The sequence below is a fragment of the Myiozetetes cayanensis genome, unplaced genomic scaffold (assembly GCF_022539395.1).
Source record: "Myiozetetes cayanensis isolate MyiCay16 unplaced genomic scaffold, myiCay2020 scf2-11, whole genome shotgun sequence".
In the NCBI taxonomy this organism is placed as follows: Eukaryota; Metazoa; Chordata; class Aves; order Passeriformes; family Tyrannidae; genus Myiozetetes; species Myiozetetes cayanensis.
Window position 1 is genome coordinate 109,561,211 of NW_026087411.1, and position 15,230 is coordinate 109,576,440.

General features: G+C 42.3%; 1 protein-coding gene across 2 annotated transcripts in view; it reads left to right on the plus strand.

Annotated features, from left to right (window-relative positions):
• Positions 1–764: 764 nt before the first annotated feature.
• The window catches only part of RCAN2 (regulator of calcineurin 2), an 84,953-nt gene continuing 70,487 nt past the window's right edge, over positions 765–15,230 (plus strand). Inside the window, exons 1-2 of one of the 2 annotated variants that reach the window (XM_050315402.1) lie at positions 765–865; positions 9,132–9,358. In XM_050315402.1, the coding sequence (XP_050171359.1) occupies positions 9,134–9,358 (225 nt within the window). In that variant the 5' untranslated portion in view covers positions 765–865; positions 9,132–9,133. Of the gene's footprint in view, positions 866–9,121; positions 9,359–15,230 lie in introns of those variants that run through there. The other variant, XM_050315401.1, reaches the window with a different exon arrangement.

Here is a 15,230-nt window from a genome sequence, read left to right on the forward strand (position 1 = left end):
GTGGTCAGAGACGGGAATGGTCTGGGGACCTCCATCCTCCGGAGCAATCAGCCCCCTTACAACATCCTCCCAGGGGGCACTTGAGTGTTTGTCACCAAAACCACGGCGAGGTGCGCTGGCACTGTGCCCCCCCCAACTTCTCTCTGTATTCCACCCCTCCTCACTCCCATTCCATCCCATCCCATCCCATCTCAACCATCCTTGCTCCCATTCCATCTCACCTCTCTCCTATCTCCACCCTCATTCCACTCCACCCCTCCTCACTCCCATTCCATCCCATCCCAGCCCACATCTCCCTCCTCTGTCCCCCCGACTTCACCCCACCCCACCTCACCCTCAGTGTGGGAGGAAGCTCCCTGAAGAAGGGGAGCTTTGCCATGAGGACACAAACTGCTGCTTGGTTCCTACCAGCCTCTGCCCCTGTTCACCTGTGCTGCACAGCCCTTGCCCCGGCTCACCTGTCTCTTGTCCCACTCCATGTCCCTGCACATCCCCTGTCCCCGCTCACCTGACCCCTGTCGAGGCTCACCTGTTCCCGCACATCCCCTGTCCCTGCACAGCCCCCCTCCCTGTCCCCTGCCCTCCCTCCCTCTCTCCCTGTTCCCCTCACCGTCCCCTCCTCTCCCACAGACCCGTCGCGGCGCCGCGGGACCCGAGGGGCGTGGCCAGATGCACGGAGGAGGCGGGGCCAACGCGCTTCTCGCGTTCCCATTGGCGGCTCCTCCTGCCCGTCTGGGCGGGGGGCGTTGCTGATTGGGCCGGCCCGTCCTCCCCCTTGTCCCGGGCGGGCGAGCGGCGCTGTGGGCGCGTCGGGTGCTGTGACAGCGACAGCGGCAGCGACAGCGCGGGGCGAGCGGAGCCGCAGGTAAGGGCAGGGCCGCCGCCGCGGGGGCTTCCTTCTTCTCCGGCGCGGCCGCGGCGCTGCCCCCCGACCTGCGTTATGCAACCGCGGCGCGGCCGCGCTCACCTCGGGGCTCCCTCCACCTTCCCGCGGCTCCCGGCGCGATGCGCGGCCGAACGCGGCTCGGGCGGTGCGTGCCCCGCCGGGATGCGGAGGGGGCGGGAGCGGTGGGAAGGCGGTTTGGGAAGGCGGCTTGCAGCGGTGCGGACCCGGAGCAGGTACTCGGGAGCTTCGGGCTGGAGCGCGCTGGGAGCCCGAATCCCTGCGGGAGACTCCGCACGGGCTGCGTTGAACTTGGCTGCGGCATCCAAGGCGGAATGGCTTTCGAGTGAAAGCAGGTTGATTTAAATTACGTATCAGGAGTAAATTCCTTACTGTGAGGGAGGTGAGGCGCTGGCAGAAGTTGCCCAGAGAAGTGGTGGATGCCCCACGCCTGGAAGTCCTCACGACCAGGTTGGACGGGGCTCTAAACAACCTGGTCTAGTGGAAGGTGTCCCTGCCCATGGCAGAAGGATGGGAACTGGATGATCTTTAAAGTCCCTTCCAACCCAAACCATTCTGTGATTCAGCGATCCCACACCAATGTAATTTGACGTTTATATAACAGGTAGCTCTCCAAAGTTACTGCTTTGTTCAGTTTTTTTTTCCCCACCTCTCCTAAATTATTTTGCTTCTCTTTAAAATCCTGTGGTCCTTTACTGCTTGAGTTTGGAGTTTAATGAAGTTTCTTAAAAAGAAAATATATGATAGCTTTATGCAGCTGAAAGAAATCATATAAACGAGAGATGGAGTTTAATCAGGGATTGTGATTTACATCAGCTTCTGCCTTAGGCTTTCAAGTTTTGCCCTTACAAATGGTTTACTCTTTGTTTAGCTAGTTAGAATGTCTCCTTTGTAGGAAAGGAAAACTCTTTTTTCTATGAAAATACATAATTACTGTAAAGAAACTGCTGCATTTATTCTTGCAGTAAAACTAAATTATTTGGTTACATGTCATTCCTGAACAGATGGAAGTCTGAATACTGTGAGAATATAAAACAATGTCAGAAACTGCAAACACATAACAGTAAGCAAGGACATAAGACGACTTTCTGTAGATGATCGACTCTGTTGACTAGTAACTGGTGCCTTTAACAGCAGGAACTGTTCCATCCTCCGTAAACTTCTGAGGAGTTGTCAGCTAGGTGATACAGTTTCTGTCCTCTTAAAAAAGTGGTAGTGTGCATTCAGATTCAGTGGCTTGGTCTGTCACTGTTTGTGTTGAAAATGTTTGTCATTGCATTGGTGTCCTTAATGGCTTTTTTAGGTTATAAATTACTCGTGTGTGCCAGCAGGAAATCCTTTTAGAGGAAAGTTTGGAATTTTATTCCAAGTCACTATGGTGCCTTGAGCCTCTTCTAGGAGTTAAAGCACTGTGAACGGTTCCTGTTGCAGGTAGTTCTGACATAGATGGTTTTTTCCCCTTCTAACAGGGAAGGAGAAAGTAGGTTTTGGTGAGAATTGGGGTATGGTTATGAATTTCGTGTTACAAGCTGTTAAACGAGTGTTCCACTGACCCCTGTGTGAGGTGACAGCTCTGGCTGAAGGCCAGTGTAGCTCTAATACCCCTTATAAAACGGGCTTGCTTTAAATAGATTAGCATAGAGGCCAAGTGAAGGTAATCGGGAAGCTTGTTCTGGTTTCTTTGTGTTTGGGGAAGGTTTGTGTTTTTTTTTTTTGGTTCTTTGAATACCTTAACGTTGCCATGGTAACTGTGGTGCCCGATTGATCGGAGCTCAGCTTCTTGACCGTAAGAACAGCACATAAAATCTTCACACCTGGCATTGGTTGCTCCAAAGCATCACCTTCCAGCTGTGTAATATGGTTGGAGTCTTGGCTTAGTTTGGCTCACCAGCATCTCCTGGCTTGTTTTCTCCAGGGTTGGAGATGCAGATGCTCAGCAAGCTAGTGCCAACTGAGTCCCTTTGCTGGTCACAGGATACATCCCTGGCGTGGGAGGCACAGCTGAACCTTCGGTGCAAATGTGCACATCTTGGGCTGCTTGAGCTGGCCAGTCCTGCTTTAGAGGAATAAAACTGAATAGTCCCTTTGGATGTTAAAAGCTTCCAAAAATAGTTACAAAGTCTCAGCTAAATTTAATACGGCTAGAATGTCAATGGAAAGGATTAGAACATTTAGGATTTGCACCAGTTAGCATTTAGAAAAAAAAAAAAAAATCAAAATCCTCTTCCTCATATCTGCCACTTTTGTAAGAGGAAAATTGGAGATTGACACTGTTTTTGTGTGGTGCCACCCAAATTGGAGGTGAAGTGTGAGTGGACACCTGTACTGGTGATTTTGATTCCTGGAAGGGGGATAATCATTGCCCAGGTGGGAGACCAGGGGTGAAGGCTGAGGAGGAAAGGGGAGGGGGTGACTTTAGTCCATATTGCTTTTGAGACTGCAAAGGTTCATTAATCCTGTCATGTGAGGTCCTGCTCTGCTCTTTCTAATTAAGTAAAAAGCCTCCATTTAAGTCCGTGGGAGCTTTCCACAGTAAAGAATTAGCACCATTAAAAATAATGCTCATCTCCAGTGCTCATTGTGCAGAGTGGAATGGAATTTCAGTAGGTTACTGTGTGACCTTCCCTGTTACACTCACTTCTCCTTACAAAGTCTTCAGCGTGGGCCCAGTTGACTTCAGGAGGAGTTGCATCCCTAGGCTGACATTACCAAAATTGGTGACTGCTGTTGTGAAGTCAGTGAATATTTTAAGTAAAATCTGGTTGTTTCAGTAAAGTCTTACTCACTGGGTTTGATTTCCCTCTTCCCCCACTCGCCCCCACCTTTGAATTATGGTAAAACTTGCTTTTTGGGGGTTGGGTTTTTTTTTTTTTTTTTCAGTAGGAGCCAAGATGGAATCCCTGCGCTTCTCTCTCTTTCCTGGACTCTTCTAGAAGAGTAACTGCAACTTCTCTTGCTTTGGAGGTTTTTTTCCCCAAATTTTCTTAATTCCTGCAGATTACGGTTTCCAGGTTTGCACTCAGGACTCAATAATGCTTGTAGTTTATAGTGATTATATTTCAAGCTTCTATTTGTAACGTTTTGTTTGCTTTATTCTATTTTTAGTCATGCTGTTTGTCATGGCAAGCAGTGTTTAATAAAAAAAAAAAGTAAAGTTTCCTAGTGATTTCAAGAGATATATGCCTGTTTCTTGATGTCCCTCAGCGATTCTTTTTAAAAACTCTTAAGACAGGAAAATGTTCACCAAGGAAATGCCTTATTAGTTTCCACGAAAACAGTGGATAAATCTGTATGTGCTTGGTGGTATATAAGGCATTGGTCCATTCAAACACTTCATGTACTCATTTTGTTGAATGAAGACAATTTTTTGCAGAAGAGTTTGGCTCTGCAGGCATCTAACTTCATGGGAAGATGTACATCTATGCCCTTTCAGTTTTACACTAAATAAGTGTCATTTTTCAAACAGAAACTTCAGTGAGCTATTGCTGTTTGCCAGTGAATATAATTTTCTGCTGGTCTCTGCTAATTTTAATTAGAGGTGTGCTGTGTCTAAAAATAGCGAGGTAACAGCATGAAGGCAGAGCTCCCACTTGGAGTCTCTACAGATCATTTGGACACAGTATCTACAGTGTTGAACTGACACGACCTGATCTGTTCCAGCGGGAAGGGTGTTTGCCTCACGTTTTGAGCTATCCCAAATAAGGAACCCTGGCACACCTGGACCATAGGAGAAGAAATTTGAAGTAACTTACATCAGTGTAAAGTGATGTGTAGGATCTGGAGGGGAAGGGGCTGCTGTAGCTTTGCAGGGGTTGATAGTGCTGCACTCTTGGGCTTCTCTGTTCTGTGGGATGTGTTTTCTGACTTGAAACTTCAGGGTCAAAACCTTACACCAGATTCAGAAATAACACAGGTAACATTTGGGTGAACTTTAAGTAAAGGGAATAAATGGATGTGGCAAGTGATCAGCATTAGCTGGAGGTACATGAACATGGTCTCAGGCTTGATTATGCCTCAGTATCTCAAATTTCTTAAGGGATCCTGCTACAGAGTTTGCTGGTGTGGTCCGAGTTCAGATCTTGGATAATTTAGCATCAATATTGGTGCTGGATGATGCCTTGTTGTTACTGCAATATTTTTTCATGATGTTGCCACTCCTTTTTGAAATTCTGTATGACAGCTTCTGATATATTAAGTATTTGAAAAATTTCCTGATTTGGGAAGGGAGAAGCAAATGCGCAATTCAGTTTGAACTCATGGCATTTTAAAAGTAAAATAAGTATGGTTTATTCTTAGGTGGATGTCTTTTTTTTTTTTTTAATAGGATAAAAGGAACCCTTAGTGGGGGAGGTTAACTTATTTTGTTAGAAGCTGTGGAAAGGAAGTTTAATATAAACAGAAATGTGATCCAGTGATTGTATCACAGTTACATAAAAGATTACTTTTAATTGGGCTTATTTTATATGGAAATCCAATTCATGGATTATACATGATTTAGGATTAATTGTTTTAAGGGATTTGAAATGTAAATTCTTTTGTTCTAAATTAGTAGAACAATTGGAAAGAAAATATTTTTTTGCCAGGGGACTGCCTGGAGTGACTAAGTAACTTCAAAGGAGCCACTAAACACTACTCACAACAGAACACCTGAACCTTAAGGTGATTAACGGATATAATAAAGGATACACAGTTATGATTTTTATATATATATATAAAATGTTGTGTGTGACATTATTAATATGCAACATTACTTATAATGTGGAAAAAGGTAAGATTTCTGTCTCATGACTGGCTGAGGATAACTTCTGATATGGTGATTTACGAAGTCCATGCAGTGCTGTGGAAACTCAGGCTGGTGTTGGAAGTGAGCAGCCCAAGGTGTGTGACAGATGATGTTGCATTTCTGCCAAAATGGCAGAAGTGTTAGTTGGTCCAGTCAGAGTCTGAATTTACAGCCCTAGGGTTTAAAGTGTGCTAACGAATGTTGTTGATTCAGGTTATGTTTGTCCCCTATGATTATCATTGAGCTCAGGCTCATAGGCAGTTTATTTCTCTTGGGGAACATAAATGTATTTTATTAGTGAGATTTCCCTCACTAGTGGTGCTGGGCTTAATATTGTGCAGTACATTGGCCCTTGTGTAAGACAAAGTAGAATTTCTGAAATGATTGTTATTTAGTACAGATGTTCTTAACTGTGCAAGTCTCATCCTAAATTGGGCAGAGGATATAATAATCAGTTGATTATTATATAAGTTGACTTTCTAGTGGAGGGAACACTGATCAGAATTCTGGGTGTATCTGAAGTGTAGAAAAGGCATGTGCAGGTATACACACCTACCTACAAGATGGAAAAGACGTGGTTAAAACATGTGTGATAATGACTTTCTTAAAAAGACTTGGCCTATACCAAAGCCCCACTGGGCAAATCTGCCTCAATAATTGGCTGAAAAAAGAAACAAGCTTTTCCTTTTCAAAGCTCTAGCAGAGCAAAACTACTGACATAATATGATGTAAGTACTTACTAACTTCTAATCTTGGCTGTTGTAGTGTATGCTCATTTGGTTACTGGTTAAAAACCTGAGCTTCATGATTGTAACTTAAAAATCCTGCTCTGTTTCGTTGCTTGTCTTAGTGGTTTTGCTGAATTCCTAACTTGAAAGCTTTCCTATCTAGTACCTTCCAGGAGAAGAAAAATATGGCTCTTTCAGGAGGAAAAAATAAACAACCTTGTAGTGAGGAAACCTATAGACTTTTCTGACTTCTGTCAACAGACTGAGATTCTTTACTTCTCTGCACACCCTAATAGCTTTGTTGTGCATTGGGAAAGGAGGTATGAAACCTGTTAGCTACCATGAAGTTAGCTTTAACATTCATAATCCAAATTCCTACAAGTTTTGAGTATCAGCCTGTGTGACTATCAAATAGTCAGTATCTTCCCTGACTGCAAGTCGTTTGCCTGTTGTGAATGAAATACTTCATACAGACTGACAGAAGCCTGCTCTGCTGTGTAAATTATGTTTTGTAACACACTGGGCTTGAGGTTTATTTTCATAAACCTAATGACACAAGCTAGATGTGATGACAAACACACTTAGAGATGATTGTTCTTGGAGGAGATGATCTGTTATTGCTTTTTGGTAGAGATAACATTACATTCTGAAGTGAAATTTCTGGCTGCTGTGAGGATTTCTTGATAGTACTTGCCTGGATATGTCTACTCTGAAATGTACAGTAGTACTAGGCTTAAGTGAGTTGGTTCAAATACCAGAGGCAGTGTTGTGTCATACTGAGCCATCTCCTCTGTCATTTGCTTGGGCTTGTTTTTTTTCAGTTAGAATTAAGTTCCTAGATGGAGATTAGTTGGAGATAGTTGTGCTAATATTGGATTGACCTGGTGGAAAAAAAAAGAGTTTGTGTTTGGTAGCTGAAAAACCTGTCCTCATGTTAACACTGTAAAAAGAAGTGACAGTCCTGAGGCTTTCATACTACACCTGCTTCCTCACAGCACTGCATCCTTGTTTTGTTTAACCCCCTCCTTCATAATTTACATGCATGGAGTCCAGAACTAGAAAACTCTTCTGATTTTAGCTGTGTAACATACTTTACTGCCTGGATAAGGAGGACAGCTAAGATCCTGTGACCTACCAGCTCTCTGCACATCACTGTGTGCACTGTGAGTGGTGTTGCTGTCCAGCATCGATGTCTGGACGAGTCCTGAGTTATCCTGGTGTGCCCTTGTGGCTTGGGCTGGATGACCTCTGCAGAGGTCATCCCCCTTCCAGCCTTAGTGATTCTGACTAATACTGGCTAATAAATCTGCCTCTCACCTGATTTGGGAGCGTGGTAAGTGTGGACTCAGCTTCAAACTGGTACTTTTAAGCATGACTTCAGCTTGGTTTCTTGAGAACATCTCTCATTAGCCCTGAGACTTCAGCAATAACAATTACTGATATTTCCATAACCTTATGTTATGGAACGATGTGCTCTGTCATCAGCCAAATATAATTTCAGAGCAGCAGCAGAGCAGGGGTTATATGAAAGACACAGGCATAGCAAATTAGCTCCATAATTTAGCTTTACTTTGCTGAGATTAAGTGTAATAAGCCCATAGGGTTTAATTTTGGACACTAGTTCTATATAGTGTGTTTGAGTTAATATTTACAGCTATTTATAGAGAATAGCAAGTATGCAAGAGAGCAAGGGCAAATCTGAAACAGATGAGCACTCTGCCTTTATGTAACTCTCTAACTCCTTGTGTTATGAGGAAAAAAAAGCAGCTAATGATTGCATATTGTTATTGAAAGAAACAAATATAGGGAATTAATTATTATCCAGTAAGCTTCTAGTCAGTTTAATGGAGCTCTATAGTGGAATTTGATGTCAAATACATTAGTGCTAAGGACTGCTAAATATCTGATTTTATACTAATTAACACACTGATAATGAATTGGACCTTGACTTATTCCCCTTAGTCTGGTATGTTACTTCTATGTGTCTTAAAATTACCTTTCCATTCTGATGCATTTGGGGTAAAGGTTTCAAAAAGTCAGCAAAACTTTCCTAAAAGTGCTGAAAATCTTCTTAAATCTGTGATTCCCTTAACTTTATTTGCTTCCTAATCTGATTAAGATGAGCATGGGCTAATGAGCATGGAAAAACGAAGTATGTTCTGTACTGAAACTGTAGAAAATATTGGCTTTATTCTTTTTAATAGAAACATGTCTTAGTTATATTGTTTTTCAGTGATTCTGTTTTAATGCTGCTGTCCAACAGGGTCTTTTTTTTTTTTTTTTCCCTGTGAGTTGATGCCTGGTAAAATTTTCGAAGTTACTTTCATTTTCTTCTTATTCTTTGCATTGCACTCCCAAAGCTGGCTGCGAGCTCAAAAGCACCAGCCTGCCTTACCAGTAGCAAACATGTCACCCTTAAACCCAAATACAACGTGGTATTTTCTTTGAAGGTAAAGTCTCACCTCTGGTTGTGTCCAGCAGCTTGTGCTGATGTGTTTAGGTCTTTCCTGTGCTAAAAAATGAAGCTAAAGCCAAGTCCCTTTGGTGAGACTGGTCCTCGGTGTCCTGTGTCAGAGGTCAGTTGTTGCCTTAAAATAGTGTGAAATTTACTTTCTACACAAACTAAGCCCCCAAACCAAGAATCTCTGGGTTTACTTGTGGATGTGGAATGTCTAAAAACGTAGTGTAACTGTGTGTCACTTCTCCATGCTGCCAGGGATGAGGGGAGACTCCTACTTCTTTGGAATGCGGGGCCTGGGCCACTATGGCTGCATCCCGGAGGATGGAGGACAGTTCTTACTCTACTCTATAAATGGAGACAACAGCTTAAAGAGATGTTTTGCAGAGGAAGATTTTCATGAAATAATTGATTTCAACGATCTCCCAAATTCTCTCTTTGCCTGCAACGTTCACCAGTCCGTGTTTGAAGACGAGGACAGTAAGGTACTGTGCCAGTTTCCATATTTTCTGTGCAAAAGAAATCTATGCTTTATATTTGTTTATTGCAGTCAGTGAAACAGTTTAATGGGTCTTGTGCGAAGAAACTTGATCACAAATTTGACTTCTTTCTAAGGTGACAACGCCACTCTGCCATGATGTTTATTTCAAGAGCTTAAAAGCCTTTTTGTCACCTGAGGTCAACAAAAATGTTTTTCTTCTGCTCAGATTTGCAGAATATGGAAATGCAGGGTCATGTCTTCATGGCAACTGCAGCTGCAGTGATGGTGTTGATGGCAGAGTTAAACATGTGATGGCTGCTCCCCCTTGCTGATTGTGTACCATTATGGAGGGAGGCTGCCTTTCTGTATTTATCATAGAATCAGAAAATTGTTTGGGTTGGAAAAGACCTCTAAGATCATTGAGTCCAACCATTCCCCCAGCACTGCCAAGTCCACCACTAAACCATGTCCCCAAATGCCACATCCATACATCTTTTAAATACCCTCAGGGATGGTGACTCAGCCTCTTCTCAGGACAGCCTGTTCCAATGCCTGGTGACCCCTTCAGTGAAGAAATCTTTCCTAATATCCAATATAAACCTCCCCTGGCATGCCTTGAGACCATTTCCTCATGTCTTATCAATTGCTAATTTGGAAAAGAGACCAGCACTCACCTCACTACAACCTCCCTCACACAGTTGTAAAGAGACAGATAAGGTCTGAAGTATTTTAAGTTATCTGTAATACTGTGTTCTCACTATCACTCGTTTTAGATTTTCCAGATAAAAAAGACAAGAGAAACTTTATGAAAATATTTTTAACTTTGCAATTAATCTCAAACAGAATGTTGAGAACAACGTGCTCTTAAAATAATAATTAAAAAAAAAAACCCACACAATTTGTGTAGGAAGCATTCAGTTCCTGTTTCTTAGTCTAGTGTTCTTCCTGACTGAGACTTCAGGAATATAAAACTGGTAGCCTGGGGCTTTGTTGTCTGATGAAATGAGTCTGGGCTAATTGTTATGGGCACATCTGAGGCTACATGAGTATCCTGTTATGAATTTTCAATTCAGAAACAAGCTGGCAGTGGTACAGTGGGTTTTGGCTGGAACAGTCTGACATACCCAGATAAAACTACAAATTCACTGGGACCAGAGCTTGCCAGGATGGACAAGCTCTTTAGTGGTGAAATTACCAGATGAAAGAGAAATAAAACTTCTGAGGATACAGGCTTCCTGATAAAGGTACCAAAAGTGGTGTCTGTTGAGGTTGCACAAGTGGAATTGTTTGGGTTTAATTTTTTTGTGCATTTTTGTCTTCCATAATGATGTCTCGTGTATGACTGAGTAATATAGATTAAAAGAATATAAAGGTTCATACCATAGCACTAAACATTATATTCATATTTATATATATAAAAATCCTACACTCTAAATTGCAATTTTGGAAAACAGTGCCCTATTGTATGTAAGACTTTCTGCTAATAAGCATCTTGAATTTATGTTCTGCCATTTTGCAGAATTTTCTAAGCATCTGGTATTGAGTTGAAGGGGTCTGAAAGCCCAGTTTTAGAGGAGGAAAACAGAAGCCTGCCTAGAACTAGAGAGTCTCTCTTCATCCTGCAGAGAGAGATTCTATCCCCACTTGCTCCTGAGCCTTCCCTTCTGGTATTTAGCTGATGGCTTAGTTAGGAAATGGAATGGGTGATTATGTAAGTATGTGGGATAGCAATCCCCAAAGACTTGCAGGACTTAAGGATGTGTCTTAAGAATAGCAGCTGGGTTGTGGAGGTGGATATTCTGAGCCACGTGCAGGTCTGTAAACTGTCTGTCGATGCCATGGATTGAACAGCTCTGTTTGCAGGTAAGTAGTTACTCCTCTAAGTCTATATTTATGGAGATGGGATTACCTTCAGATTTCTCATTAAATCCAACAACCTGGGGAGTTGATTATGGTTTTATTATTCCTGTAAAACATGTACTTGTGTTCCCAGTTGATTAATACCCATAATCCTTTCTATTAATAACTGTTGCTGCAAGATAAGAGCACACATGAATTCAGTATAAAATATTGTCAAGTTACTAAATTAAACTTCAAAATCTCACATCACGATAAATGCTGCTAACAATCATACCTTCAATTATATATTGATCCAAAGTATATGAAAAGGTACACTAAACTTTTCAAAATAATATATTACAGTAATGTTTACATCTACAGTCGTTTCACTGTGTTATTCATTCTACAGAAAGTAAAGTTTTTTGTAAGGTGTCTTGGCCTGCACTTTGCAGAAGAAAATGAAAGTATGATTGGTTTGGAAATGACAACTTAGCTATTCAATAAAGCTGGAGAAACCCGTCATTGAAAATGGTTAGTTTGGCGTGTGAACATCCTACATAAACAATATTCTAATATATAAAGTTCTGAGTGGCTTTAACGTGCAACAGTCTTAATGTAGAGAATTTACGCTCAGTTTTTAAGTTATGTCACCTGAAGTGTTTAAGAAGCTAAACCGTTTCAAACTTCTAACACAAATGTCTAAGCAATATACTCAATAAATATAGGTTTTAAAAGCAAAGGGCTTAAGTATTTTTTGTTTTAATTTGAAGTTGTGTAACTCCTTTCTATCAGATATAGGGTAAATTCCAGTTTGTGCTGGAGTATGGACTTGCAGCAACCCAGAGGGAACACTTGGCTGTCCCTACACCTGTGCTGTGGATAAGCAGATTTACTTTGCCCGTTCTTACCGAATCCTGTGTCAGAAATACCCTTTCACCGGTATTGTGAGTCTACAATCCCTCTTAGAAGGGATTCTGTACTGCCTGTCAAAAGCAATGATGGCACCTGTAGGGAGCCGGAGTTTGGACCACCATTTTCCAAAGATGAGGAATTCTTGCAGCTGAAGTGCAGGCAAAGACACTGGGTCAGGCCAGGTTTGGTTTTAATCCTGGCTGGCACCATGCGGTCTCACCATAGCGAGTCCGAAGAGTTGTGGAGCCTGGGATCTGGAGATGAACATTTCCTTCAGGCTCCAAGGAAGCTGCTCAGATTTCACTGCCCTTAAACACTGAAGAAAGGGGGAATATAGATTAATATAGATTAATACTACCCACATATATCTGATTGTGTTACAGTAACAACATATAGTCAAAAAATATTTCCCTACCTTCCAGGCCTGTGTTCTTGGAAAGAAATTTGTACTTAGATAGGAGAATGCCCCAGATAACTGGGTCGATAATGTGGGCATTTAAGGATTTGTGCAGGATGGCTTAGCAGCTTCACTGCTACTACTTAGCAGCTTGCTACTACTGAGGGGAGGTGACTTTGCTTATCTCCACTTCCATCATGGACAGCCTGCTCCTTTCTACAGAAAATGAAATCGTACTGTCTTTACAGTGTGTTAGAAAATATGGGGATTTTTAGTTTTTAAAAACCAGCAAAGGTGTGGAGAAGATTATCTAACAGGATAATCTGTTGCAAATCTAGGATAACATTTGGCTGCGTCCCTGTCACTGCCCTGTGTTCTGATCATTTGTTTTGGCATAAATCTGTTAATGGTAGGGGCAGATTACTTTGGGTTTTGGAGTGTACAGCACTGACCTTGGTTGGGTCATGGAAGTCTTGTTGTAAAGAAGCTAAAAATAAAATTACTTCTAAACCCTGGGATTTGTTGCATCTCTTGGAAAAACTGATGGGACTGCTTATGTGGGCAAGATAAGCAAAATTGAGACTTATTTTTGGCTGATAGAGTGACTGAACGGGAGGTGCTGCTCCTTTTAGCTTTCCTGATAAAGCAATTGTGTTGTTGAGCCAAAGGGCATGACTCTTAATAACTCCTAAGGGTGTGTTTGAGCAGTTAATTGCTACGCATAGCCCTTAAACTTTCTGCATAGTAACCCTTTTGTTGTGCACGTCACTGTTTTGTAAAACCATCCTTTCTGTTCTGCGACTCGAGCTTCCTTCAGGCTTAGAGTGGTAAACACGCTGTCAAAGTGAAGCATCTTTGTCTCTTAAGATAGTTTCTTTGGATGCTGTAGTGCCTCGGGAGGTGCTTAAGCAAAGCTGTCATTATTAGAATATGCTTACGTGAGGGAAGGATGTGTTTCCTCAAGCTGTTTACGGGCTGTATGCTCCCTTTTTATCCCATTCTTTTGGCTCAAAGTGGAAGGAGCACCGGTTAAACTTGATAGTTTTATTTCACATAAAGAATGATTCATCAGTTTCTGAGCATTTTAGTTATGGTGAAGCTACCTAGGCAATGATAGCCGGAGTCCATTAAGTGCCTTTTCTTGCCAATGTAATTTAAACCCATAGGAGATATTATTACTGTTACTTCTGCATGAAAAATACACAGTGATCAAACGCGTGTCCAGTTCTGGATTTCCCAGTCCAAGGAAGGCATGGACTTACTGGAGTGAGGCCACTGAGATGATGGGACTGGACCTGTCTGCTGTGAAGAAAGCCCAAGAGAGCTGTGCCTGTTGAGCTGGAGAAGGGAAGGCTCAAGTGGATCTCACCAGTGTGTACCACGACCTGAAGACAGGGTGCAAAGGAGGCTGATTCAGGCTCTTGTCAGTTGTGTCAAGTCCCAGGACCAGAGGCCACGGGCATCAGCGAAAAGACAGGAGGTTCTGTTCCCACTGAATATCAGGAAACACTTTTTTGCCATGACAGTCACTGAGCACTGGCACAGGGTGCCCAGGGAGGTGGTGCAGTCTCTGTCTCTCCACGGAGATATTCCAGAGCTGTCTGGACATGGTCCTAAAGCATCTGGACTCTACATCTCCCTGCACGAGCCAGGGGGATGTATTGGGCAAGATGATCTCCAGAGGTCCTTTCCAACCTCCACCAGCCTGATTGTCATTGAATATTTGTTGAAGTGTATCCTAATTCTTCTGATGAAGAGAGTCTGTGTGAAGGCAAGATTGGGGAATGGAGGTGATTAAAAATGCATTTCCTGAACCGTGAACTTAATGGAGGCAGGGTGGGGAAGGAAGGAGAAAAGTCAAACTAACAAGTCAATGGAAAAGATAATCCTACTTTAATAGAAGGACTTTACTATGAAAACAGTTACTATTTTCATGAGGGATTCTTTCACATTACAACTTTATTTACATATATTGGATGACTAGTTGCTCTTACTGCAGAAGCCTCTGTTAGACTTCCTTTAACTTTTTTTTTTTAAAGATGCATTATTTAACTTGGACCTTGAAAAATATTTAAGGCTACCTCAAGTGAGTGCTGGAATATTTGTCCAAGGGTCATGCTTTAAGAGAGCTTTGTAGCTTTACATGCAAAAGCTTTTTTCCTTTATACTTGCATTCAGCTTTTTCAACAAAGCACATCTTCATGCAGCTATTTTTATTTTTAAGGTGCAGTAAAAGGCAGTGGACTGCTCAGTGGTCTGCTGTGTTGTCTTTAACTTTTATATGCTAATCCTGGAACTGAAACTTTCTGCTGATGCCTTGACTCTGAAGTAGATAATTGAGAAGTGTCTGTTCAGTGCTCCATTTAAACAAAGTGGAGCCAGTGTGTCTGCTGCCATGTGTGAAATGTTTCTTTGGTTCCCCTTTCCTACAGGCTAATTCATGAAGATGCTCTAGGAGGCTCTAGGCGGGCTTTGTGTCTGCAGGGGAAGATCTGTTCCTTTTGACTTCGTTTTTAAACATCTAGATTGTGAAGTCAGAATCTCTCTGTTCATATTACATCACTGAAGCCTCTAGGTGTTGAGTCATCATTATATTTAGAGGGTGGCACACTTCTTTTTGGTCTAATATTAGTGTTCAAGCCTGGACTCAGTGGAAGGTCACCCCAGCAAAGATGAAGTCACGCTCCAGGGCTGGAAAGGAATGCTTCATTCTGCCTTCCTGGTACAC